General features: G+C 40.6%; 1 protein-coding gene across 1 annotated transcript in view; it reads right to left on the bottom strand.

Moving 5' to 3' along the window:
• The window catches only part of si:dkey-237h12.3 (teneurin-3), a 119903-nt gene extending 110036 nt beyond the window's left edge, over positions 1-9867 (bottom strand). Inside the window, exons 1-2 of the mRNA XM_035669967.1 lie at positions 9576-9867; positions 7078-7353 (exon numbers count right to left, since the gene is read on the bottom strand). Coding sequence (XP_035525860.1) covers positions 7078-7353; positions 9576-9846 — 547 coding nt within the window. The 5' untranslated portion in view covers positions 9847-9867. The remainder of the gene's footprint in view (positions 1-7077; positions 7354-9575) is intronic.
• Between the last annotated feature and the right edge of the window lie 15620 nt (positions 9868-25487).

The raw sequence follows: 25487 nt of genomic DNA, 5'->3' as shown, positions 1-25487 counted from the left end.
TGTGTGATGAAATGAAATGAGCCATTTTCTCTTGAGGACGGTAAATAGTGGCCCTTGTAATTGACAACTGCAGAGTAATTCCTAATCGTAATAACATGTCCCGCAGTCAGGCGCCCCGCGAGTGATTAGACCAAACCAAGTACGGGCTTAGACAGTGTTGTCAGTCCTTCTCAGAAAAACTGGGTAAAACTAAAGTTGGAGAGTCAAATGTTGATATTCAGTGATTAGGTGACAGGAAATAAATGTTGGACAGAGTTAACAGCTTTGTACAGTGCAGCTGCATCTCTGCAGACTTATGAAACACCAACCCTGACAGATTAACCGAAATACTCATTTACACACAAGTGCTCCACTTGAAACTGGACTTTTTATTGGCAAATTACAGACACAGCATGGTAACTGAGTGTCAACCTTTGGACTAAGGATAAAACAATTAAGTTGATTAATTAATTACTGGATGTAAAGAAAATTTTACATCATATCTATATTTAGAATGGATTAATCATTGAAGTGATTTACAAGGTAAAAAATATTGACGGTTGTGAGGATTTGTTGCTTTTTTCTCCCGAATGTAAATATAATATCTTTGCGTTTTAGACTGTTGGACAAACAGAACAGGACCTTTAAAGACATCGTGTTGAGATCTAAGAAGTTGTGAGGGATATTTTTTACAATCCTATGATCTTAAATGATTTATCGATTAATTGAAAAAAAAAAACTCCATATTTTGAACTCTTTAAATAGAGAAAATGCAATATATTTATTTGTATTATTGATGGAACACACTATCAAGATTCTGTACTAGACAGAAATGCTGAAAAAATCAAATCATAACCATCATCACATTTAAGAATAAGTTATGCCAGTCTTGTATGATGATTAATGCATTCATTATCAATGATGCAGATGATATTAGTATGAACTCTATTCTAAGTATTAAGGGGATATAGTAGTTTCAAGAAAATCTGTTTTCCCTTATTAATATGCAAATTTATACAGCAAGACACTCCAGAGTCTAATCAGATCATCCACTCTGTAGGGGGTAGCTGTGGTGTGAGCAGAGAGTTTTTCACCATGTGTTGCTGTTGTGTTAATGTGTTCACAAGAATGTGTCTGCACGCACATATACTCCCAGCACACATAAAAACTCACACATACAATGCATCACGGTGTAGAGCCGTTAAAAAGGAAACATTCATACAATTCCGACATCGGTGGTCAGTTTGTCATCTGCTTTACCGAAGGCTCAAATGTCACCGACCTTTGCTCTGCACAGGAACAGGGACGCAATGACTTCCTCCAGGCGTTCCCAACTGCTCCAAAATAGAAACCAGAGATCTTTTCACAGCACTGATGAGCTCAACGCCTGCTGTGACACCTTGGCATGTCACTGCCATATCCCACATCCCCTGCCACCCCGAGCACTAACAATATGAGCACTTAACCGGTGACAGGGCTAGCAAGCAGGGAAGTGATGACTATAAATGATGGCAATCAAAGCACGCCTCCTCCTTTGATGAGACACCAGATAAAGCTCAGACACCTTCCCAGCTCCTATTAACAAACGATGGAACTGTTTTCTCTGCCAGTTTTGGAGTAATCTTCAAAAAACATCACAGATGGCCAGCCCTTTTGACCAAAAAAAACCCTCTCTGATGTTATTTATTCTTTTTGTGGTCGGCTTGTGCCATATTGAATTATGAAAGTGGCGAGGGAGGATTTCTGCCTGCTACGATCAATAGAGCTGATTCCACTGTCACAATACAAGGCGCAGATCTGAGACAGGAGTTTGACAGATGGCGTGTCACCTTCGTCAGCGTGACGTCCCACGTGCACGTGTGTGTTTGTGCGTGTGTGTAGATGCCTGCACTCGCGCTTGATTTTTCTAATCTTAGAGAGATAAAGTGTGAGAAACAAAGTGAGATATGCGAGTGTGCACGCGTGCGTGTGTGTACGTACGTGAGACAGAAGAGAGGGAGAGGTGCAGAGAAAGAACATGAATACATGCACACAGAGAAGCATGTTAAGAGGGTGTCTGATACGCTTTCATACTCCCACCCAAAAAGCCTTTGGTGCTTGCTGTGCTACACCACATTTTGCTGTGACTCCTCTACTGATTTAATTAACCTTTTACTGGCACTGTTCACACAATGAATCTGTGAGCTACACTCAACTGTAAAATGTGTACGACTGAAATGTAGACCTGTGACTTGGACAAACTGAAATTATTTTCTGACACAACCCCTTGTAAACAGTCCCACACATGAGCGTTGCAGTAAAGGGACTACTACATCCACACCAGCCATCTTCCATGAAAACATCAAAAGGGACAAAGGGAGGATTTTCTTCGTCTTCAAACATTACTTTGGACAGAAGGTGCAGGCCAGAGCAAGTGATGCTTCTTTAACAAAGGATGACAGGCATTGCACTGGAAGTCCCCTCTCTCCTAACCAGGGGTCAGTAGACGTCAAGCCCCTCCACTGAATGATAAACCCTGTGTGTGACGGTTTATACAGCCGCGGAGAGCTGTCACGAGGTACTGCAGTGCTGTAGCTGCAGTACCTAACAAGTCAGTGCAAGCTTTTTCACACCCTATTAGGAATACAACTCAACTGGGCCACGCTATGTTTCTGTTTCGTGCAGTCATTCATGTTTTATGAGGGGTATAATATTGATTCTAAAGCCAGTGCTGTCAACAAAAAAATCTTTCTCCATAGCTGTGTTCACTTTTACATGCTGACCTAAGAATATATATGAATATAATATACTGTATATCACAACAACGCTTGAACTTAAAGTATAATAATTTAATATTCAAACATAAAAAATACATTGCGGTTAAGTGCTGTAGCAGCCTGGTAACTGCGGAATGGCAACCCCTGTTGACGGCTTCTACGCCACAGTTGACTTTGTTTACGAAGTGATTTAAAAATGGAGCATCTTCAGTGTTTTCTACCAGAACCGGTGGTACAGCACCGCCGAAGATGAGTTCACATGTATTTTGAGACTTTAAATCTGAAATTTAAGGCATTTTAAATTAAAATGCGTTGACAAAATTGCATTCCATCTATTACAGAGTACATAAAAATCCAATTTTACAAGAAGAGCAAGAGTGCATGGTTAGTCCAATTATCTATTTTCAATTTTCCAAGACATTTAAACAAATTCCTCACCGACTGCCTGCCTGTGTGGGGCTGAAAAAACACGAGGGACGTCTAGTGACCCACTTCCTAACCCATGCAAATCCACTGTTTGTATAATTTCTTAATCTACAATTTCCAGCGCAAATATTGCTTTAGTAAAGACCGAGGTCACCTTATGAAACCAATTCCGTGTCTAGGTATTTCCATCTGTAATTAGTGTCTGAAAAGCAGGTCCATTGTATTCTTTGCTCCTATGTGCATTTCTCTCATCCTTCAGTCATTACCAGTACAGTAGCATTTTATAATGCATTTAATAGATTTTCTCTGTTGAATTCGCTAAATTATAAGGTTCCAAGCGATAAAAAAAAAAAAATTTTTAGAAAACTAACTGCGGCAGCAGTGATTATATTTCTCCATATAAAATTAATTTCATATAATGCAGATGTAATTAATTTATTACACAAAGTTATTTTATTATAATGTTGCTGTGGGAATGGGGCTTTAGTTTGGTAATTTTTTCTTCTCATCTTCAGTAGTCAACGTGCTCTTAATATTATGACTCAGAAAAACTTACAGTTAACCTCCATTTTGTCTCACCTCAAGTGCAAACATTTCTTTTTTATCCACTTTTTATCCATAAGTGCCACTTATAGCCGAGATACACCCCCAACAGACGTGAAGTCTAACACTATACAGCTGGTACATGTCACTGTACTAATATAACATGAGACAGTAGGTGAGCATATATGTATGTGAGGGTGTGTTTTTGTTTGTTTATTTCTGTATGAGGAGAAAAGGTTTATTTTTCAATACATTTACAAGAATAGCACAGTGAGCACGGAGACTTTAAAAAGTAAAATTATATACAGAGTTACAGAAAAAAAAACATGAATTGTTTATCTGATTTTTGCTTTTTTATAAAATAAATAAACAATTTATAAATATCTTCTAAGGGCCTTAGAATTGAAGGCTCTGTTTCGTTTATTTGGTGAAAGCAGGCTATGGTGTGTACTGCTCATGTTGGAGATACCAATATGTGTAAACAGGATGGTTTTAACTATTGAGTTATGCAAGGACTGCTTAGGAATCACATGGCGATTGTTACAACTAGAAAACCAATAAAACGGATGCTTTAATCAATCGATTTTGTTTTCAAGTGATTCTGTCAGTGGCAGGGGATAATGTTAAGTGCAAAATCAATGAAAGCTGCTTAACAGATTTCTTCTTCTCTCTTTTTCCATAAAAAATCCAACAACTTCATGTTGCATCATAAGTAATCTGTTATGATTGATGTAAACAGTTGAAATATGATGGGTCTATATAATGCAATTAAGAGCTTGGCTTAAAAAAAAAAAAAAATATCTATAGTTATATGCTACTATATATAGTAATATTAATACGATATATTAGAATCAGCTACAACATTCAGACTTAGTGTTATCACACATTGCTTCAGCAGATAAATTTTCTTGCATTTGATCCATCCTATATATTAGTAGCAGTGGAATTATAATAAGTAAAAATATGGATATGAAACAGTTTTAGTTAAAAATCATTGACACTTAATTGATAGCTCTTTCACTGAATGGATCCTCTTTATTCCAGAGAAATTGAAAAATATACTTCAGTTAACGTCATCGGTGCTGAAATGCAAATGCATCACTTCAGAGAACAACCACTCTTACTCTGTCTCGGTGGCTGCACTCAGTGGATCATTTAAAGCTGCAGATGGGCAAGATGACCACTCTGGTTTTCATCTTTAAAAAAGGGTGGACCTCTTTCCCTTGGATCAAGGAGGTTAACATTTGCAGATGCCGTGCTCTGTGAATATGCTGAGGCTTTGGTACTTGTCTGTGTCGAACACTCTGTAGAACAGAGCAAATTAGAATGAAATATTGAGTTCATTTATGAATAAGTGGGGCTGAACGGCCCCTTGTCGGAGCTTCTGCATGCATATTCAGTTGATGGAAACCTTTAGATGGGTCATTTCTCTTAGCTGCTTCATTAAATAGTGAAAGTCAAAAGTGCAATGCCTCCTGACAAAAAAAAAAAAAAAGACCAAGATCTATAGAGTGAACACTGCAAGTTTTCTTCTCTCGCTATAAATCTATATGATGAAAGCATAGTCAAAAATAGTAAAAAAAAAAAAAAAAGGTTGGAATTTTAAATTACAACACGACTCACATCGTTCTTCCTACAGAACGTCTCAGCATATTAACAATGGGAAGAACAGAAAAACATACATATAAAATAATGAATTCTTTAACATTAAAAAGCATGTCACCTGGGATAAGGATATAGCAGCTATTATTTATTTTCCCTATAATCAACCTAATTGAGACAATAGGGAGTTAGATAAAGTCTCAGTGGAACGTTGTGCTAACTAACTAGAGCCAATCAGCAGCAGCTTCTTGAGACGTTTCCAAAAGAAACTCCAGAGGAGGTATGCCAAGGGGGCCTAGTGTGGTGTGTGGTGTGTGTGTGTTTGCTCATGCAGTTGAATCGGCGACGGGCAGGTGCAATCGAAGCTCAATATTGAAGCTCGACTCTGCATTGTCTAACAGGACGGAGCAATGACTGGCGGTATGGTTTCGTGCTCGGCATGTACAGCAACAAATATGACTGCAGTCGAGAGCTAAGGAGGTTAGGGTTATGTTTACCGGCACCTCTGTGGTTAGTCTGAGCTTTTAGTGACTCATAAATGTATACAGTGTATTGGGCCAAAGCAAAGGCCAGACACTGGAACAAATACATAGGGTTGAAAAGGTAAAAGACTTATTCAGTCCCCCCCCCCCCCCCCCGAGACAAGCTCACTATGATGAATACCGCCATTAAGAAAATGACTTGTCTCAAATGTCAGACTGTAGCCAATGTTTTCAGAATAAAAAAATTGATAGCACATGAACACAAGACACTTTCCGTTTTCACCCTCTCCTTAATGTTCTTGCCAGGAAAGTGTAATCAACCCTAATTATTTTAACTGCCTGCCACTCTTTGAGATCATCGGTTTCTTAAAATAATAATTAGAGCTTTACATTGAATGTGTTGTAATGGTGACGGCTCACACTATGATGATGATGAATGACGTGCAGTGTCAGGAGCACTCAACATCAGGGGAGAAATTTTAAAGATTTACACTAAAACATGCAAAGCTGAGAGGATAAATGCAATGATGGGGGAGAGATATAAAGCATAGGCTGAAAGAAAATTAAAAAAAACAGCTGAAAGGAGAATACTGTTGATAACCAGCACTAAATGCAGATTTAAAGTGTATTACGAGAGATATAAAGGAGTTTCCAAACTGCAAACTAACCTTTTAGGAAGTAATGATAACAAAACCAGCCAGATTACATTAAAAAAAAAAACCTGTGTACAACTTATATGCACTGCCTCCGTTTGACGCAACAAAGATTTGCCCTCTTCAAACAGAGAACCTCACTACTCCGTCTCAGGTTTCCAGCATGAACAAATTTGCACTTCAAACCATTGTACCCATTTAATCAGTCATTGTGCATGCCCAGTCAACCACTGCAGAATTTCTAAGCAAAATCTCTGACTGAGGCACACAAAGCTATCTTTGATTATACGCTAGCCCATGGGGAAACTTTATCAAACTCCTCTGCTTCCTGTGGAGAAGAACCAGGTGACTAGCAACTGCTCAATCGGAAGGCCACATTCTTTTCCGCATGCGGCGAGGAATCACGCCTTTGATCCAAAGAAAAGCAGCTGCAAAATGCCTCTCCAGATACCAGCCCCACCAATCGCGCCTCCACTTCCCTCCACCAATCAGCTCCTTGTCTCCAGCGCCAACCATAATCCAACCTACCACTGCTGCTTTCTCTACACAGGGGCCCTTTGAAAGGCAATGAAAGCATGAGCCGCAAACAAATATGCTATTTTAAAGATAAAAAAATGTAAAGTGCACCCTACTCACCCATCTCGTTGTCCGATTTATTGTCCATTTCTGTGTCAGTGAGGGTGAGTGCTGAGTTAGAGCGACTGGAAAGGCATGAATTCTGCCCTGACTTTGCCCCCGTTCCCCAAAGAGTCATGGTACGTTCCGGTGATACAGGTTCATGGTTTTCTGTAGCGACCGGTCCTCTGGAGTAGCTGCTGAGTGGGTGGGAGAGGCCCGTCTCAGGGCATACTGCCAAGCCCCTGCGAGCCGGTGGCTCACAGATCCCAAGTTGCCTCAGCGAAAATGTCTGCCCTGTGAATGACAGAAGTTGTAAAGTTAACAAACCAAGCAACAACGCGGGTTAATGGCCAAGAGCAGGGCTACTTAAAAAAACACTTAACCTAAGAGCAGGGTGGCGGGGGAGGGGGTGATTGTTAAATTAAAGCCTTAACAACATCCTCCCAAGCTACTTAACACTCATCAACTTATCAAGATGCTCTACAGATTTTTCTTTCACTTAAATCACACTGCAGCTCATACTTTTTTTTTTTTAAATAATAGAGATTTTCAAGAAGACTTCCTTTGATTAGACATTTAAACACAAAACAAATCACCTAAAATCAAGCTTGTGTTCATCTACACGTATAAAAAATTGAAGAAGAATGCTATTTCCCCATTTATTATTTATTGTTTTGAGAAATTGTTTCAGACAGTCTCTTTCACAATAAATCATTGCCATAAATTTGTTGTCTGTTCATTTGAAATTACTTAAGACTCTGGGGCACTGAAAATAAAATAATAGCCTGCCATGCCTTTAGAGACACAGCAGCATCTAAGCAAAATAAATATTTATTTTTAAATAGACACAGACACACACATATTGCCAATAAATGAAAATAACTCATCATGGCCTCATTAGGTCGCAGTCACAGAACTAACAAGGAAATATTCTTAAATGTTTCACTTGCTGCATATCTGTTTTTTAAAAACCTATATCCAATCATACACATTATATTATTTGCCATCTGGTCAGTATGACACTGATAGCCAATGTAAAAAATATATATGTGATTGATCCAAGTCTTCCTTTTCTGTATTGCAATTTAAATGTATTTTAGATGTGAATGCCATCAGATAAGCTCGTTTAAAAGCAAAAATATTTACTATTTATTCACTTACATAGTAGAAATCATTGGTACTGCAATGGCATGAATCAATAATTTTTTTAAATTTCAAGGTCACATGTGTCAAGGTTGCCAATACACACAAAAAATAAATACTACACCATTTAAAAGAAGTTTGTGCTGATTTGTGGATATTTAAAAATGACTATATGTCAAATATGAGGTCACAAAGTGAAATTGATTTTAAATGTATTTTGTGTTGTTGTGTATGGTGAAAAAAACCCTCTTAAAGTACCATATTTGAAAATGATAATGCTTCAAAAGAGTTAAAATGCTACAGGATATAGATTTAACATTAAAGTCCATACCATTTAAAAGGGTCATTAGATTAAAGATGTTCATACACCATCTCACACACACACACACACACACACACACACACACAGAGCACAATGAGCAGCTGTATCTATCTACACTCATCTACACAAAATATGTCCTCTTCACACCACCATATGAAAAATAAATCTGACATTTACTGTGATGATGTAAGAAACAGTCATTAACATTAAATGCCTGAATTTTAAAAAGAAATAAAGAAAAACAGCATTCTTCCCACAACTTCATCATAATCCCATTATTTCTAAAATGGGCACCAATTAGCACCAAGAAAATGTAAGGCAGTAATGGATAGATTTTCTAATTGCAATTTTATGAGCCAAAGGAGTGCCATAAAATAGAATAAACTGCTCAAACTTTTTAATTACAGAAATCAGAGCAGTTTCTAACAGCCAATTAAAAGAGAGGGTTATTTACTGAGCATTTTTCCTTATTATTTTAACATAGTCCAGCAGGGTATGAACATTTTATAAGGTCATAGTGGCCCATTATATTACAACCAGTGTGAGTTTTCTCTAAAAGTTTGGAAAAATAAAAACGCTGCGCCTTTGTTTGACATTATTTAATTGTGTTTACGACTGTCTAGCATCCCAGCATCCCATTGCTATTTGTCAAACTTGCACAGATTAAGTGGAGGATAAAACTGTGAAATGGTAGAGCTTAGTAAACACAACAAACAACAAAATATTCTGCATCCATGTTCATTTAATAATGACCCTTCACAATGTTGAACATCAGCAAATGAACACGGATATAAGGATTTTATTGTTTGTCATATTTACGTGTCATCTTCTTCTGAATTGGAGACGCAAAACTTCCAAAAAGACATTTTTAAATAGAAATCATATTTTTTGTAGCCGTGGTCATCACACTGATAATGTGGGCTTCACAGTGAAACATAATTGTCTTCCTCTTATCCATGGCCACACCACTTAGCTCATATTATAAAGATTCAGCTGCTATTATTAAAGATCATACAATGCAAGGCTCAAGTAAACATTTGTTCTTGCTAACCTGGCCTGCTGTACTCTGCACTTTCCTTGTGGACCATCTCCTTGACTCTGCCTCCAAACAGCATTCGTGAAGGGTCATGGTCAAAGGCCTGGAGCGTTTCGCTGGAGCTGTAGGATTTCTGAGTGGGTACGCGGCAGGCTCCCTCCTCCCGGTCAGCCGAAGAGGCTGTGTAACGGCGCTCCCGATCCTTGTCTCTCTCGCAGTATCTCTCTCGGTCTCTCTGGCTCTTGGACAGCGAGCAGAAAGGCCGCTGCTCCCTCACCCGTTCCATGCTTCCTGCATGCTGGGTATCCAACTCCCTCCCCTTCACCACAACGCTCTCCTGAGACGCTTGCTACTGGATTATTTCACTCTTTTCTCCCCCCTCCTCTTCTTCCTCTGGTTGTGATTCTCGCCTTGTACCGATTTCCCCCCTCAAACTCTCCTCCCCCGCTTCGGGTCACTTCTTCAGTCCATTCAGTCTTCGGCCCATTCTACCTGGAGAAAGAGAGACAGAGACAGAGCTCAGATAACACTAATCCATCTGCTTCATCTTCAAAAGCACATACTTATCCCCTTCTCACTGACCCACCCCCTCTTCCCCACCCCTGAAACCTCACCTGTGAACTCTTGCCATACATGAGTGCCCCTCTTTAAAAAAAAAAACACCGCCTCACCCAACCTTTCGTTGATTCATGAATAGTTGTCCAAGCTAAAGCAGTTTTAGTAAAACTAGTGGTAGTTTCACACAATAACACTTCTTGAGCTTTTCGATTTTTCCATGACGATAGCCCGAAATTAATACCTGCCAAGTGGAAGATGCTGGTTAAATGACAGATGAATCAATAAGTCACACATCACGGTGGCCAGCGACTTTCTGACACGATCATACCATGTTTTAATTTTTTATTTAAACTGTAACTCATACAGAATTATAAATTTGACCCATGATATGCATGTTAGCCAAGTGTCAGATTCTACACACAGAGCAGCAAGGATGGCAAGAGAGAGGACAGATAAATAAAAATGCATACCAACTGTACATCTTCTTTTGTTTACCAGCCTGTGACATAGTGAAAAAACACCATTCCTCTCTTGCTTCCACTAACTTCATTTGTGGCGATCAAAAATTATATTTTGAATATAATCTACAACAATGTGTTTTTAATGAAACAGTGTCTTTGTTACTCTGGATAATCCACACAATAGGCAGGCAATAGTTTTCACAGGGACTATTTTTCAGTCGAAAAGTGGTTCCAATGAAATCTATTCATAATAATAATAACAATTTTGGGCAAACTGAGTCTTGAAATTGTACCTCTTGCAGAACATGAATGATGCAAGTTTATTATTAAAAAATAGATTGAATAAGTAAATAGACAAATTTCTATGAAAAAAAACACGTTTGTAATTTATCAGCATTTAAAAGTTGAGAAAAAAAAATCAATGTCTGTTCACCCAAATCATGAAAAAAACAACATAGTTACTGAATGTGTGTCTGAAAGCAATGAAAAAGCAAAGGGAATTCAATGCCACACACTGCCCATGACCCAGCTATGCATCCCAACCTCTCTGCACGCACTGACTCTGTGCATTGCATCAGACAAAAACATAATTTGGCTCTGTGCGCTAGATAAAATCTTTAACTTGTTGAAAATTCAAAGAAGACACTCTCACAGGTGGAGACAGTGCTCTAAAATGTGGACAAGGGGGATGTGAATGTAACTAATCCGCAAAAAAACCCTTGAGTGGAATGTGGATGGGAGCCCCGGTGTGTCAGAAGTGTTTATTACCAGCCATTTTCCACTGCCTCCTGACACACACACTAACACACACACACACACACACGCCACACACACCACACTTTCATTTCTCTCTTGGCTGAGCTGTAAGACTAGAGTATCAGACTCCTTCTTTCCCCAAATGAGATCCACTTCGTTTCACATCAAGCATCAAAAACCTTCCAATGAAGCCAGGATAGCGCACTGTCGCGCTGCAAGAAAGCGCCAGCCCCGGGGAGACTTCCCAAAAACTGAAGCAGTCGCGGGTGGAGTACAGGATGCAGGGATAATGAAAATTGTGAGCTGTTCTAGGCCTCTTCAACTCATTTTTTCCTCTCCTTCTCTCTGAGTTGCTGGATATCATTCTGTTCCCCCGATGGGCTGAGATGCAATCAGTGACACACACTCTTGTAACCCTGACACTCAACTCTCAACACCACCACACACAACCACACACACACACACACACACACACACACACACACACACTTGTTTTATGATGCCACAGGACATCTCACTCACATCTCATCACTTTCAGAAAATTGTGCACACCCGTCCAGATTGGCAGATTAATGTACAGGATGAGTGCAAGCAGACACGCCCAGAAGCCTCCCTGATTACGATACCCCTCTTCTTTATGGACTTGTAAAGGAGATTCGCTGTCTGAGAAACAGCTAATGCTACAAGTCCTACCCACTGAGCCGTAAGCCCCCCCGCTATAGGAGGAATTAGATTTGTGTCCTAATCAGCTATAAGCCCTTGAGTGACCAGGTCCGTCCCTGTGTAAACATTTTCTGCTTTACTCCGAGGAGATGAAGATGCCATCTTTTTCACAGCTCATCAAAGTGTCCTGCTTGTGCACAGGCTCTGCACATGGGGACACTATCAGGACACAAGAGAGACATTCATGGTAGTTTAAAATTATGTACAAAAGGTCATAGAGGCTCGTGGGGGGATTCTATTGTGTTTCTGCAGGCTTTAAGTTTCAAAGGTTTTAAGTACAGTAGGAACTAGACTAGTTTAAGCACAGAGGAATAAAAGCCAGTCTGTCTTTCCTTGGTTATGCAGAATCGGACTGTAGTTACCCCACTGAGAGTACACACTAATGCACACCAATCTGTAAAAAGGAACAGAAGCAGAGAAAAGTCTAAGTTATACAAAGATGTGTCTGATTAAGTTTGAGGAGAATTTTTTCTTTCCACTTTTCCAGTATCACTCACTACTACATTCCCTGTACCTTTGATCACACAGTTGAATAAGGGCAGTCAGTCACCCATGACCGCTCAGTGGAACGGTCGACACTGCAAAATTAGTGTCACACAGAGATCCTCTGGCGAGCCAGTGAGGCACGAAAGAAGACAGTTCATGATCTACGCAGCGCAGCTCCACACACGTCCCAACGACTCCCATGCCAGTTGACTACAGTCCCCCTGACACCTGGTACTGTCCTACACCTCTGCACTTTCTTCGCAGCATAAACCATAAACCATCTGTATAATATGGTGTGAAGAAATGTGTCCAAGTCAATTGGCTCTTCAGGGCTGTTGGAGAGGTTTCAAGGATCGAAGTGAGATTTACTTGTTTCATGTCTGACATACACTTATTCATCAAAGATGAGAGCGGGTGTGTTTTATGCTTCCAGCTGGGGATTTGGATGGGACGACCAAAGAGGAGAGCAACATTTTTAAGATGTCTTGGAACCAATAAGTTGTTTTATACAAAATTAATTAAACAAGGAAATAACATAAAGTATTCATCAAAAGCACAAATGGGAAAGGGTATTTTTGATGCTTCAAGCAAGGATGGCCAACAAGGAGAGTAAGTTTCTAGGCAGTGCTGAATCGATTAGTCAGCTGATTAGCCCTGAAACAAATGATTGATTACTCAATTGACAGAAGATGAATCCTCTACAACAGAGTAAATGTCAAAGTCATTCATTAAGGACAAAGTCCCTTTATTCTTCGGTTCTAGCTTGTTCAGTGTGAGGATTTGCGGCTTTCAATTTTCTGATTGAATATCTTTGGATTTTTGACTGCTGGTTGAACAAAACAAGCAATTTACCGATGTCACCTTGGGCTCTGGAGACTTGTGATTGGTGTTTTTTTTTTTTTTTTTTACTGTTTTCTGACATGACAAACAATTAATCCCAAAATAGTTACAGAATGAAAAAAAAAATACCTGCAGTCCTACAATCGAAGACCCCAATATCAGAAAACTAAATAGACAACAATGATTATTATCATCATTAACTATTTAGGTATTTTTAAATACTTATGACTACATAAACAACAATCAAAGCAAAACAAATCTTTAGGTATTATTCAGTAAGAGCTTAACACTCAAAAACTAATTTAATCAGCTCTGTCAGCATTGTGTGGGTGTGGTTGGACCAGATTTAATCGATAGTAACCGAGGAACCCACCGACTCATCGGATTTAGATTCAAACGTTGCTAAATCCTGATTGGTGCATGGAAGTATGTGACATCAGGTTTTTTTCAACTGAGCCACGCCCCTTTTTCAAAGTAAGAAAGTAAGAAAAACAGAAATCTCTTATGTAACATAAACAAAACAGTTCTAACTTTGGCAGAGAATAATGTGTTTACATAGGAAACCATTATCATAGTAAGAAATTGATAAAAAAAAAATACATTGCACAGCCTATAAAGTCATTAATCGAGCAAACATTCGCTGGTTCCGCTTCTCAAATGGTAGTATTTACTTTATCATGAACTGAACACTTGATTTTGGACTGCTGGTTGGAGAACTAGGGGAAAATGTAATGGGTTCTTTTTATTATTGTCTGACATTTAACTTAACCTTTTTTTTTTATAATAAATCGTTACCCATTCATAAGAAACTGGTAAACTGATAAAGATTTCTATGAAAAACTAACTTAATAAACAAATACACTGGCTTAACCTGAGTTGGTACACAGTCCTCTTCAGCACACAAAGCATTTTTGCAAAACTAGAGTGGCCACTGCTGACCAGAATGCTGAAATGGCAACTCTCCACTAAGCCTTTGTTCGGTAATTATATTTCCGCGGGGGCTGCTGTACAAGTCAGCTCAGATCTCCCTGTCGGTGACCTCTGTAAATAACGGTAATAAAGAGCGCACTTGTCGTTGTCGGTGTGTCCCTTCAAGACAATCCACCTGTCACCAAGTGGCCTGGCCCGTCCCCCTACCTTCCCCCCCTCCTCGTCTTGTTATTGGCCATTTGCCGGAGCACAGATCAGACAGCGTTCAGCCATGGGGAGTGGGGAGAGTGGTAGATGGAGCTGGTGAAGATCAGGGCCGGCTCCCTTTAACACAGCCAGCACCTCCAACAATAGCCGTCTCTGACAGCTTTGCATAATTCATCTTGTCGAGTCTCTCTCCCTTTCCTCCTTGACGCTCCTCTCTCCCTCTCCTCTTTCAGTTTCTCTTCAGTTCTTCTTCTTCCCTTTTTTTTTTTTCTTCCCTGTGCCTCCCGGCACTTGGAGAAGGGGAGAGAGAGAACCGGGGCAGTGTTCCATCAGATGCTGCCTGTTTCCCCCTGACACCAGTGATTTTGGAGACACAGAAGTGTTTGTCTGCAGCACGTTGCCCAGACCCTGTGAATTCTGGATGCCATCTGAACCAGATTGTGTTCGTTCTTTATTGAGGCTCAGTGCCTAAATCCCTTGCTGCAACATAGAAGTGTGGAACTATTACCTAAAAATACACGACAACCAGAGTCAAGACAACAAATTTTTGATTAACTGATCTTTCTATCTGTGAGTTTTTAGGGGAAATCTGATCCAACACTGCCAAGTTGTTTAATTGAGCTGTATGGCCTTGTAACATATATAGAATCCAGTTTTTGTTTGAACTTTTTTGGTAGATTACTATAATTTGAGATGTCTTCAAATATATTGTGTATTGTCATTGACCATAAAAGAGAATGTCAAGTAAAGAGACAAAAATATACAATGAGGGAGAGGGCGAAAAAACGCTCACAAAATTATGACAGCATTTACCAGCAATTAAATTTCAGTGGCAGCTACATCCTTAGCACACTTTGTGACGGATGAGCTTACTACACTCAGTGAGACTCTCAGAAAAGATGATGAAATCCTGCTCCATCCTAAGTCTCTTGTCTCAGTGTATGATGCAGAATATTCACAAGTAGAGTAAAGTGATGCAAATCTCTGATACAGTCAGTTCAGATTATTCCACGCATATGGAGCTTCATCCCTCATAGTTTCAGCACATTTAGGAGACAAACAAAGATACTATGACTATGAAAAACAAATCACCTAAAAAGCTGAGCTGAACTTAGTGTTTTGTTTTGTTTTTACTTTTCTTGTCTGTCACTGGTAAATCATAGCGGTCAACGTCTAATCCTAACCATTTTATTGTTCCCCTTTATGTCTGTGTGAATTAAATAATAAAAAAAAGGCATCTGCCAGCGCCAGGATACAACATAATAAGCTGAGCAGGGATGTTTACAAATCCCCCAAATAACCCTTCACCAGTGACAGTATGAGTTATATATTCATTGAATCTTTAGTGGGAAAACCGCAAGCACAGCCAAATTCATTTTTTAAAATGTAATTGCTAGGTGTGGACAATCGGAATATAAAAAAGCAGGGCTTTATAATGTTTCTTCTGCAGTATCTTCCTCCATCTCAAATGGTAATAGCAGGTTATTCAGTGCATTCATACATACGGGCTCTAGCGTTTATCCGTATCCAAGGATACTAGTATTGAACCCAGCTCTTAACAAAATAGGTGCTCCCTTCCATATCACACACCCAATTACACCAGACGGTCTTAATTCAATGGGCCACAGTTTGCTAGTTCCTCAAATTGGTATCACAGCAGTGTTATTTCACACAGGGGATCCGAGGAAGTAATAATGTTCATGTACATTCGCTTAATTGAGATTCTTGCAAGACGGTGTCAACAATTGTCATCTAATGCCTACTCATAATGAATTGACTCCATGGTGTGCAAAAATAAAATCAACTCCGCAGACCTGTGGCAATTTACAGACAAATCTATGATCGACCCATTGTTATGGAAATAAATTAAATTGCGGCGATACCGTAGCAGCATTGTAATGAATCTACAGAGCAATCACGCCATGAAGGGTGATTGAAAGAATGAAATTCACCTCATATCTATCCACAACATATCTAGTAAACAAAACCAACAGTTCTAAAAAAACAGAAATTATTATTTCAGGTATCTTATTTATTTGGATCAACAGCGGGGCCTTTTTAATTACAAATTCTCAATCAAATATCGGTCTTGCTTGACGGTCTAATCTGGACATCTGGAGACGTTATTGTAGAAGTACTGTACCCCGTCAACAGAGCTCTCAGAGTGGCTAAAAATCATTACTCAAACTATATTTGAAATGCTGGGAGCATACAAACCTAGCTACCGGATAAAAATTCAAACACAAGAGAGATATTCGAAAGTGCTGACATTTGGTGTCATTCAAATGCATCTCACATGACTGTACAACAAACCAACCGTCCCTGTTTCAGCATGTGCAGAGGGAGATGCAATATACACAGCAATCATATAATAGTGGCAGACAACTGAAGACTATGAGGGAAAGCTTCAGTACTGCAATGGGAATGCAACACTCCAGCGCTTCTGTGGATGCTGGAAAATATAAAATCCGACCAAATAGAGACTCTGACCTGCTGCTGCAGTTGAACATCCACGTAACTGTTACACAAGAAATCAAAATACTCACTTCGATAATACGAAATTACAAGAAATACAAACTGTGTGCGAATAACGAAACAATTTTTGCACTTTACAGAGAATAATATATTGAGTGTGTTTTCTCTTTAGGCATATGGTGCCACATAAAAAACACTATACATAAAGAAACTGGAGGGTTTTATTCTCTAGTTGTCAGCATTTTAAGGAGTATGTAGGTCATGATGGCACACTATCAGAATACTGAGAGACTGCAAGCCTTATTAAAGAAACATCAATCTAAAAATTCACCAACATTGCACTGGTTTCTCTCCTTCCAGGGGTGAAACTTGGAGAGTCTGTCCCGTAGCAAATGGCTCAGACCAACTTCTGAATGCACACCGCTCTCCACTGGAAGTCAAAGATTGCTGACCTTTATACCATTAGACTGACTCCGAGGCGCCAGTTTTACACTCTTCAATGGTCTGATATTCAATATTTTCCTTCTCCTTCACCCTGCTGACAAAAACAAGACAGAAGTGTTGCTGCCCAGCTTCCCCATTTGAACCAGCACCTCTGCCCTGTCCCCAATATCGCTCGTTGTCACCCGCCAGACCTGCGGCTTTCAGCATCGCAGAGGTCGCGTCAAAAGAATTATTGAGGCCGTCAAGCAGCTCCATCGACAAGCATAGCTGACGCCCAACGTCCCACTGGGCTGTCCAGGGGCCACAAAAGACTAGACATGAGGCTTTTGGCAGGTTGAAGCTATTCTGAGAAACCTGCTCCAAGGCTGATATCGCTTTGTGCAATTATAGCAAAAACAGCAAAAGAAATCCGTCCCAAGAATTTTGGCAAGGTAATGCACCAAGAAGGCCAGAAAAACTGCTTTGAACCTGTCAAAAATAAAATGACTTCTCATCAATATTTTAATGCGAGCCGAGCTACACATAATCATGAGTTATAAGGCAAATGTGTTCCTGTGTAGTTGAGACAGAAGGTTTTTGCTCTGTAATGTCCTTTAAATATGTAACATTTCTTGACTTTGAATATAATGTCTGTATTTCACAAACCCTGAACCCTGGAACTGTGCAGGTATTCACCCAGGGCAATTTTCACAAGCAGAGAGCACAATGCATTTCTATTTTGTTCTCCCTATGACAGAACTAAGCGCATTTCTGTTTGGCTCTCCCTGCCAGGCTCAGCCCCGGCGCACACAGAGAGAGTTGTACTGCTACAAAGTCAGGCCCACTCCTCAATCTTGCCACTTGGTCTTGACCCAGAAAGTCCACGAGAGCATGCTGAGCCATAAATGTTAATCTGTAGGTTGCAACAGTGTGAAGCGGTGCTGCTCCCAGAGCTGGACCAGCAGGACAGCGTCCTGTGGCTAATCGCAGGTGGCTTTCATCTCAGCCTGCTTTGGCCAGAGAGCAGCAGTAAATGTTCAAAACAAAACCAAGAGAGTTCATGCTTTAGATCTTTGCCTTGGTTTTCTTGATTCGAGCAACCCATACACAGCTATAGTAGGGCTTACACATCAAAAATAAATACCAGCTTGGCTGTTTTTTGTCCGTGAACACCTACACACAGTGCATCGCCGCCAACACACTTGCACGTATGTTCACAATGAGATGCAGTAATCAATTTCTGTTATGCACATTAACACATTAGGTCAGGAAGTGAGTCTGTAATAGCCATGAGGCAGGTACAGCAGCTGCAACTTGGAGGAAAGCGCCGCTCCCCTTTCCAATCAAAATGCAATGGCAGGTTTCACATTATACTGAGCAGATATTCAAGATGGAAAATACTATAAACCCAAATCCATCTTTAGATTCATAGAAAACTCCATTTATATTCTTAGCTGCAACTCAAGCTTGTTGAGGCACCCGTATTTTAATTTTATAAAAGATGTTTATGAGTTAGGGAAAATAATGTGTTACACAAAGCGATTTCAAAACACACCATCGTGCGTTCACAGACAGCACTAAAGCACATGCAGTCCTAAAACTGCTCGCATCCATACCATCCAGGTTTTTTTTTTTCATGGTGTTTTTTTTACTCGTGCTGCATACAATGTAGTTAAGGACCACAGTGGTAATGCATCAAGTGCTGTCACTAAATATCCCTACTCTAAGCACATTTCAAGAGCATGCAATCCCTTCCCCTCAAATCCTAGGGTGACTTTCAGCAATAATTTGGCAACTTGCAGGAAAAAAAAAAAAAATGTCTTTCCTTTTTTTTGTCAGGATAAACTTTGCCTCAAGTATCACACCACTGTGCCAAACCCAAATAATCCTCTGACTTAAGGTCATTAAAGGAAAATATGCAAGCCTGTCCAGTAGTTGTGGTTTCGTCATCCCGAGGCCTGGTTTCTTTACATTTCTATAGTACTTTAAGATCCTAGATGCATCATGGCATGCTTTACTTTCACGCCAACTATTTATCATGATGTCTGGCTATTCTCGTGGGAGGAATGGGAAAATGTACTGAGAGAGAAAACAGGTGAAAGAGAGCGCAGCAGACAATAGCCAGGCACGCTGTGTGTTAATAGTTACAGATTAGAGGGCAGCAATTATGTAAAGTAAATATGACATGGAACCGATCCGTTGAGCCCAGGGAACTGTGGGTAGTTTGTCAGGCTGCATTAACCTTCACATGTTTGCTCTGATGTGTTGAAACAGGCGACTCTGCCATGCTGTTTGCTATATCAAATGTTATAATTCATAAGGTCATCTTCTGAGCCACTATCGGCATCAACAAGTAATAAGAGATATTAAAAGGTGCAGGAATGTGCATCGACTCTCCCTCCATATCTCTCAGATCTTAGAGGAGTAATTTTTACAGAGGGAGAGAAGTCATCTTGATTGCCCCTTAATCTATAAAACTGTTTAGGGCCAGTATTCAAGCCGGCATTATCCCTAAAGGAGGCAGTTCTCATCACACAGAATATTAAATTCTCCACAGGAATAATGAAAGGGGAAATTACTTAAAGGACAGGAACATGGAGTGGCAGTGTTGTGTACACAGTTCTTCTAATATTCCTGAATTAATTAGATGATTTTAAGCTCCAAGCGTAGTAAAAGCCACCCCGAGAATTTCCTGCTCTCGGCTGCATCAGAAATTGTAGTCACCTGCTTTGATTAGTGGGATTAAAGGGCAATGAAGTTTGAAGCTGAGGCATTAGGCTAAAGCCTCAATAAGGGGTCACAGCAGCAAGCTTAAATGTCTCTGTGCTAGATGTGCAATCGTCTGCTACATTATGGCACAGTGTATACCAGACTGTGGCTTATTGCTTTTCACAGTAGAGCTGTGCAAAATGTGTTGATGGCCTTAAGGTTCCAGGTGTGCTTCTGAAAAGTGTAAACACAAAACAGTTCATTCATCAGGATTGTGTGGCACCAGAACATTGGTTCCATAGATTGTGACGGGAATCTATTAAGGAAAGTCAGTTTAAATTATTGTCAGTGACTTGAAAAAGGATAATACAAGCTGTACTCATGTTCTGGTGCCCTGCTACATGTTCAATATTACCCAATAAATGTCACTGTAATGCCTTTACAGGCTGGCACAAGGAAGACAGACCGTTTCTCTGGTAGTTTGGAGCCGTTTTTTGTTCTTATGTGGCCCACAACACAGCCAAAGGCTGGCTTCAGCTGGCATAAGTCACTGCTAAGGCCTGAAGTGTTGAATTTCTGTTTCATATTCCTCCTTGTCAAAGGAAGAATATGAAACAGAAAATGGCCTCAACTGCTGCAGTTCCTCAACAGCACTCCGGACAATAGCCATAAATCAATTTAGCTGGACAGATATACTTGTCCTTCTGGGCTATCATGTGGACTCAGATGCGTGTGTTTGCAGATTGCGTACAGACTGATCCATGGCACAGTGAAATCAGATCAACATTTCTCTCTGGCTCATGCCAAGCACTGAAAGTCACCATGTTATATAGCTGAGACACAATAAGGGGAGGAAATTAACCCAGCTGATGTCCAAACCATTTTATTTGATTAACAGCACTTCCTAAAGCTCCTCATATTTTACTACTACTAAAACACAAAATCAGATTACAAATGAAACATCGCATGTCCATCTACTGGCTGTCAGGCAACCGCGCCTCTCTCCTAATGCTGAAAATGCAACCCAAAAGTTGTGCCTTCCGCAAGTGCATGTCTGAACCGTGAGGCTTTGAATCCCTGTACCAAACACAATCATCCTGGGGGTCTCTTTCAAATTCACTTAAAGGGTCCAATGAAATGTCTCCACCTCCTGCACTTGAGGCCGAAACCACAGATTTGCTACAGTTTAGCAAGAATGTGTGCAAGCTCATCGACACTTGAATTATTAGTGGATTGAGCGGGTTATCTCTGCAGGTGATTAACACCCCAGTGAGGCTTTCAGGCTTTTATATAACATTTTATGTGCAGATAAATTCACTTATTGGAGCACAGCCATCACACTGTGTCAGCTCCTGGTCAGATGTCTTGAGGACACTGGGGTGAGAGGTGATGGAGACTGGGTGGAAAATGATGTTCTTATTGTCACTGAGAGAATAAATGACTTGAGTGTAACCTGCAGAAAGCAGCCAAACACTCTATTAACTGTCTCCTCCTGTGTTATTTCTGAGGAGCAATCTAAAAAGATGGGAGACCAGGAGAATCTGAGAGCACAAAATTAGGTGACTTTTACTAATTGCATCTTTTTGAATGTTGAACTTCGGGTCATGGTGCATTTCCCTAAAAATTGGACCTGCTCAGAATCCTGCTCAACACTTATACTCATCAAAGCAGTAATCCCGCTAAAAAATCCAGAGGGTATGGATCAAAGTATGATCTAATTTATCTGATCGAGATGGTGATAGGAAAGGCGGGCTGTTAGCCCGGCAGGTTTCGGCTCCACATCTTGACTCGCGATATTGCGTACAGAGCAAATTAAACATCACTATTGAACAATTCGGCCGTTTATTTCAATCACACGGGTGGGTTTCCTTCATAGAGCCGAAGAAGAGAATAATACACTGACAGCACACTGACCTGCATGAAGCTTCAGCGAGCCTGTCCGAGGCAGAGGCACATAAACTTCCAGCGGTGCGCTTTAGTCCAAACTTACAGGCAGCGGAGTGCGGAGTGCGCGTCGCGGCGCCTTTCCCTCTCTCTACACGCGGGTGCAACGTCGCACAGTGGGAATTGTTCTACAGACACCTCTTTGAAATCCCCACGGAAAACCTCTAGGCTCGGTCTTCGATGCCGACCGAGCGCGACTCGGGTCTGGAGCAGACTTGTGCCGAGGACGTTGTGCTGCGTTGTGGTGTGTCTCGGCTGCCAGCTCCGTGTGAAACGTGTCTGTGTCTGTCCACAGTCCTCCCCGTGGCTCTGCACAGCCACTACTTCCAACAATGCAGTTGTCCCCGTTTTTTAGGAGGTAACACAGTTAGGGCTCCTGTCGCCCAGCAGCAGTGCAGGATGTTTTTTTGTTTTGTTGTTTGTATAAAAAAAAAAGGAAAACTCAGTGGCTGAGGAGGATGCGGAGGCTCACCAGCCGCTCAGCTGCTCTTTTGTCCGATGTGCGCTTGTCAGCTGATAAACTGCGCATCCCGTCTCTTTGCTCGGCGTCGCATCTGCTCTGCCTATCAGCACCGGGGTAGCGGCGCGGGCCGTGAATAAAAAGGAGGGTCAACTATGACCTCCAGCCGGTGAGCAACATGCAGCTGCACGTGTTCCACAATTAGTTGCTTTTTATTATTGCAGGAAATATTTACCTTAAAGGATCCCTAATAAACTTAAACTACATCCGTTTGATTCCACCAGCCACAAGTTCAAGCTTGCAGTCCATTATGGGCTAGAAGAATATCTCCATAAATGAAATATGGAACAGTAGGTGGATTTACTTTGAGCCTCAGCCTGTTTTTCCCTCAGCCTGACTCTCCTCTTTTGTGTTGAGGAGCTGTTCATTAAGCTTACCTATGGTCGCGGCGCGCTGCCATATAATTGCAAATCTGAAATTTCTCACCTCCAGTCTGACAAAAGGAATGAAAAAAGCAAAGGCGGACTGATGTAAATGCTATTTCTCGCAGAAGACTAGCAGCTAAGGGTTATTCAAGCTGTTAATTAAACTGTTAGATAAACAAGAAGGCCTAAACGACTCGGTGTTCAAATTAATATGTTGCTTCTAGACTGGCTGTCGAACAAAAAAAGCTTGATTCAAATGGTTCTGCTCCAGCCACCATCTGTAGCTGGGTTTGATCAATTGCATTTGCAGCAGGGATGTGCAATAAGTATGCACAGATTTGAGTTCTATCAACCCGAACCTTTGAGGAAATGTTACTCAAATGCATATCAGTTAAAGAGTGTGACTCCATGTCTCTCACATTAACATACAATAGAATATGATCTTGCTTTGAGGGGTTTGACAGACCTTTAGTTGCTGGTTTCATAGACAGAATTGAAGTTCTTCAGCATTTTGTAAGTGTCAAAACTTCATCTTGATGAGCTCCAGTTACAGAGATAAGTGCACTTGCCTTCCGGCCATTTTCCGTGCCCGGTCTTAAACCAAAACTACACTTACTTTGAATTAGCTTTGTGATTGAAGAAAACATGTGAGACCCTATCTCATAGGCTTCAAATGATAGCATTTAGTGGATAGGGCGCGGAAAGCAGAGTTTCATTAATTACAAAAGCAACAGCCCACTAATCCCACTAGAAAGGAATTTTGAGGCAAAGTGGTTGTGGTTCTGAGGGAGAGAGAAGAGAGAAAGACTAACAATACCAGTGGTAGATCACAGACCTTCAAGCTATGGTCTGCAGGCCCCATTGCTCAATAGGGGGCCAACTATTGCAGCTCTGACTGGGCAATTTTTTTTTTAAATCCCCTTCCTGAATTTACCCCACGTCCGACCACATGCGGTGATGAAGTTATCACTGAGGACAGCTTTTCTCCAAGCAAAATCAGCCCTGGCCTTCGATGCTTGATTCTTCTATTATACCCGGAGCACATCAAAAACTCGCCTCCATCAAATGGCATTATCTGCATGAAAGGCAACTCCCCAACAATCTATCTCCAACTCTGCCATTCAATCTTCAGTCAAGGGCATGCAAAAAAGAAAAGGAGGGAAAGAAAGAAAGGACATAAAAAAGGAGAGGAATTTTTTTTAAGGGCCACTGAAACCAGTACCCCTCCTGCTTCCACCCGTCCCTTTTTCCTCTGCTTCAAGTCAAGCTACTTTTTTTCACTCTTCTGTAATATTCTTGGGGGCTTTTCAGAGAGACTGTACGTGGAAGTTAGTTACTAAGCAACATAGGCTATCCACATGAAGGTTCTTTTAAGTTTGGTACACCAGAGGGTTAATGATAGATTAACAGTCCTTCACTTTCCTGAACCAAAGCAAATAGCTCATTCTGTTTCATAAAAATGTTCTCTTACTACATCTTGTCTTTATTTTCCATCCTTGATACAGACTTCTTTTTTGTGAGACCATCAAGACTTTAGTTTCTCTCAGCTTCACTCGGTGCGCGTGGCCATGCAGTCAACTGTGCCCTCTATTGGAGGCCAGTCACTTTCAACATCCAAATTCAAAGACTAAAGCATGGTGGGATGAGTGTGCATATAGAGTAACAGTGCTTTGCATGATGAAGAGAGCACTGAAGGAATTTGAAACTAAAACTTGAATAATGATGGAGATAAGGGTGCAACAAAAAAAGAGCTTTATATCAAACAAATAGCCCACAGACGTGTTATAGATTAATGACGGAGTTTCTGAACAGAATACAGTTTTATCAGCACCAACACGCAGCTCTTGATTCCTGCATCCTGTAGTGCAGTGGCATTTTATTAAGACTCGTAGATTAAAGTCAGGAACAGTCCCAAAAATAAATGCAGAAACATACTACCCTATTATTTGCTGCACTTGCTTCCCAGGCTACCTACGGTTTGCATTGGAGTGTGTCTGAATACACAAAACATGAACCAGAAACATCACCATTAAAGCCCTAGAGCATAGCATACATTAAAGAATAAAAGCCCATATCTCTCTTCAGCTCCGTATGTTTTACACATGTTCAGAATCAGCAGAGAAAACAGATGGGCCACACCACGGGGACAGTGAGACCAGTGGACATTATAAAAAAGCAGCATTGACAAATTATGCATACACTTCCTTACTCTTCCTGTGTATGCAGGAATTTGTCCCCAAGGGGTCAGACAGCGAGTGTGATGTGTTCAAAACTGTGTCTGGTCTTGTTTGATATATGTTAAAAAGCATGAGCAACAATAGATGCGCACTCTGTATATGTGCAGTGCATTATATCCACACTGCAAAGGCTATTGCCTTTTGTCAGTCTAGTATTGTGTTAAGCAAACTAAACAGACATGTATGAAGGGATTGGACAGTACTTCTCTTTTCATGTGGAAATGAATCCCTTCTAAAGGGGACAAAACTACTTTCACCCTTGGTTATACAGTGAGGATTTTAGGGAAGCACCT

This window comes from Morone saxatilis, unplaced genomic scaffold (genome assembly GCF_004916995.1).
Source record: "Morone saxatilis isolate NCDOM2014 unplaced genomic scaffold, NCSU_SB_2.0 Contig22, whole genome shotgun sequence".
Taxonomy (NCBI): Eukaryota; Metazoa; Chordata; class Actinopteri; family Moronidae; genus Morone; species Morone saxatilis.
This window is presented reverse-complemented; position numbering and strand designations above follow the sequence as displayed.